Source organism: Argentina silus, assembly GCF_951799395.1.
Source record: "Argentina silus genome assembly, contig: scaffold_268, whole genome shotgun sequence".
In the NCBI taxonomy this organism is placed as follows: Eukaryota; Metazoa; Chordata; class Actinopteri; order Argentiniformes; family Argentinidae; genus Argentina; species Argentina silus.
The window spans coordinates 27,501-30,000 of NW_028153192.1; the positions used below are offsets into that span (position 1 = coordinate 27,501).

Here is a 2,500-nt window from a genome sequence, read left to right on the forward strand (position 1 = left end):
ACATACATACATACATACATACATACATACATACATACAGGACCAGTCAAAAGTTTGGACACACCTTCTCTTCTCATTCAATGGTTTTTCTTTATTTTTATTATTTTCTACATTGTAGATTAATATTGAAGACATCAAAACTATGAAGGAACACATATGGAATTATGTAGTAAACAAAAAAGTGTTAAACAAACCAGAATATGGTTTATATTTTAGATTCTTCAAAGTAGCCACCTTTTGCTTTGATGACAGCTTTGCACACTCTTGGCGAGGTGTGTCCTTTTGACTGGTACTGTAGATATATATACATTATATTATTGGTATTGTTTTTAGTACCTTGTATTGTCTTTATGTTGGTGATTTCCTGTCGTTTTGTTGAAGAGTAGCTTTGCCCCAAGGAAGCATTGAGTTAGTCGCTCCTCAGCTGTACGACCAGTCATAATAATCATAAAACAACATGGAGTTTATGAGTTCAACTCCTATTTACTAGTTCTCCTAGTGAATGTGTGTGTGTGTGTGTGTGTGTGTGTGTGTGTGTGTGTGTGTGTGTGTGTGTGTGTGTGTGTGTGTGTGTGTGTGTGTGTGTGTGTGTGTGTGTGTGTGTTCAGTGGACTCGTGGGGCTGGCTGGACTGGATGGTGCCTACCCTGCTGGTGTGGTTGTTGAACGGGGTCCTGGTGTGGGGGGTCCTGCTCCATCTGCTGGTGTACGGGGAACCGGTGACCCGGCCACACTCCGCCTCCTCGGTTCTGTTCTGGAGGCACCGCAAGCAGGCCGACCTGGACCTGGCCCGGGTGAGACCACCGGCTCTGTCTGTGTGTCCTGCACATCCAGTACCTACTGCTCAGGGTTGAACCCACAGAGATCCATACAGGACATACAGTGTGTGTGTGTGTGTGTGTGTGTGTGTGTGTGTGTGTGTGTGTGTGTGTGTGTGTGTGTGTGTGTGTGTGTGTGTGTGTGTGTGTGTGTGTATACGCAAACATGCATATAATGTGTACACACCCTTTCAGTGTGTACAATTGACAGACACATTCATTAAGTTACACACACACACACACACACACACACACACACACTTCACTTCACTCCCCTCCCTCCTTGTTGGCCTATCCTCACCCTCTCCTCCCCCCTCTCCTCCCCCCTCCAGGGAGACTTTGCCCAGGCCAGTCAGAACCTGTGGACCTGCCTGCGGGCCCTGGGCCGACCCCTGCCCACCAGTAAGGTGGACCTGGGCTGTGCCGCCCTCTGGGCCCTGCTGCGTCTGGGCCTCCAGCGCCTGTGGGTGGGCCGCTGGCTGGCGGGCCGGGCCGGGGGGCTCCTCCGCTCACAGCCCCCCCTGCTGGAGGACGCGCGCAAGAGCAGCCGCGATGCTGCCCTGGTCTACCACCGCCTGCACCAGCTGCACATGACCGGTACACACACACACACACACACAGACACACACACTCACTCACTCAGACACACACACACGCACTCACTCAGACACACACACAGACACGCGCGTACACACACACACACACACACACACACACACACACACACACCTGCACCTGCACCAGCTGCACATGACCGGTACACACACACACACACAGACACACACACTCACTCACTCAGACACACACACACACACAGACACGCGCGTACACACACACACACACACACACACACACACACACACACCTGCACCTGCACCAGCTGCACATGACCGGTACACACACACACACACACTGACGTACTTTCTGTGTGTGTGTGTGTGTGTGTGTGTGTGTAGGTAAGCTGGGCGGCAGCCCCCTGTCGGCGGTCCACATGGCTCTGAGTGCGGTGAACCTATCAGAGTGCAGCGGGGCGTGTCTCCCGGCCGCCACCCTGGCGGAGGTCTACGTCTCTGCTGCTCTGAGGGTCAAAGCCAGCCTCCCCCGCCTGCTACACTTCACCTCCGTGAGTCACCTGTGTGTGTGTGTGGGTGTGTGTATGTTAATGTGTGTGTGTGTGTCCAGCAGTTGTTCCTGAGCAGCGCACGGCAGGGGTGTGTGTGTGTGTATGTTAATGTGTGTGTGTGTTAACGTGTGTGTGTGTGTATGTTAACGTGTGTGTGTGTATGTTAACGTGTGTGTGTGTTAACGTGTGTGTGTGTGTGTGTGTGTGTGTATGTTAACGTGTGTGTGTGTATGTTAACGTGTGTGTGTGTATGTTAACGTGTGTGTGTTAACGTGTGTGTGTGTGTGTGTGTGTGTGTGTGTATGTTAACGTGTGTGTGTGTGTATGTTAACGTGTGTGTGCTAACGTGTGTGTGTGTGTGTGTGTGTGTGTGTGTGTGTCCAGCGGTTGTTCCTGAGCAGCGCGCGGCAGGTGTGTGTGTCGTCCAGTGGGAGCGTGCCCCCCGCCATGCAGTGGCTCTGTCACCCCCTGGGCCACCGCTTTTTCCTGGACGGGGACTGGAGTGTACGCAGCTCCCCCAAGGACAGCATCTACAGCCAGGCTGGCAACACGGGTACACA

The 2,500-nt window shown here is 52.5% G+C and overlaps 1 protein-coding gene across 1 annotated transcript in view; it reads left to right on the forward strand.

The window, feature by feature from the left end:
• srebf1 (sterol regulatory element binding transcription factor 1) overlaps nt 1-2,500 on the forward strand; it is an 18,842-nt gene that overhangs the window by 10,557 nt on the left and 5,785 nt on the right. The window contains 4 exon segments of the mRNA XM_083697639.1: nt 609-793; nt 1,150-1,414; nt 1,774-1,940; nt 2,325-2,493. Coding sequence (XP_083553765.1) covers nt 609-793; nt 1,150-1,414; nt 1,774-1,940; nt 2,325-2,493 — 786 coding nt within the window.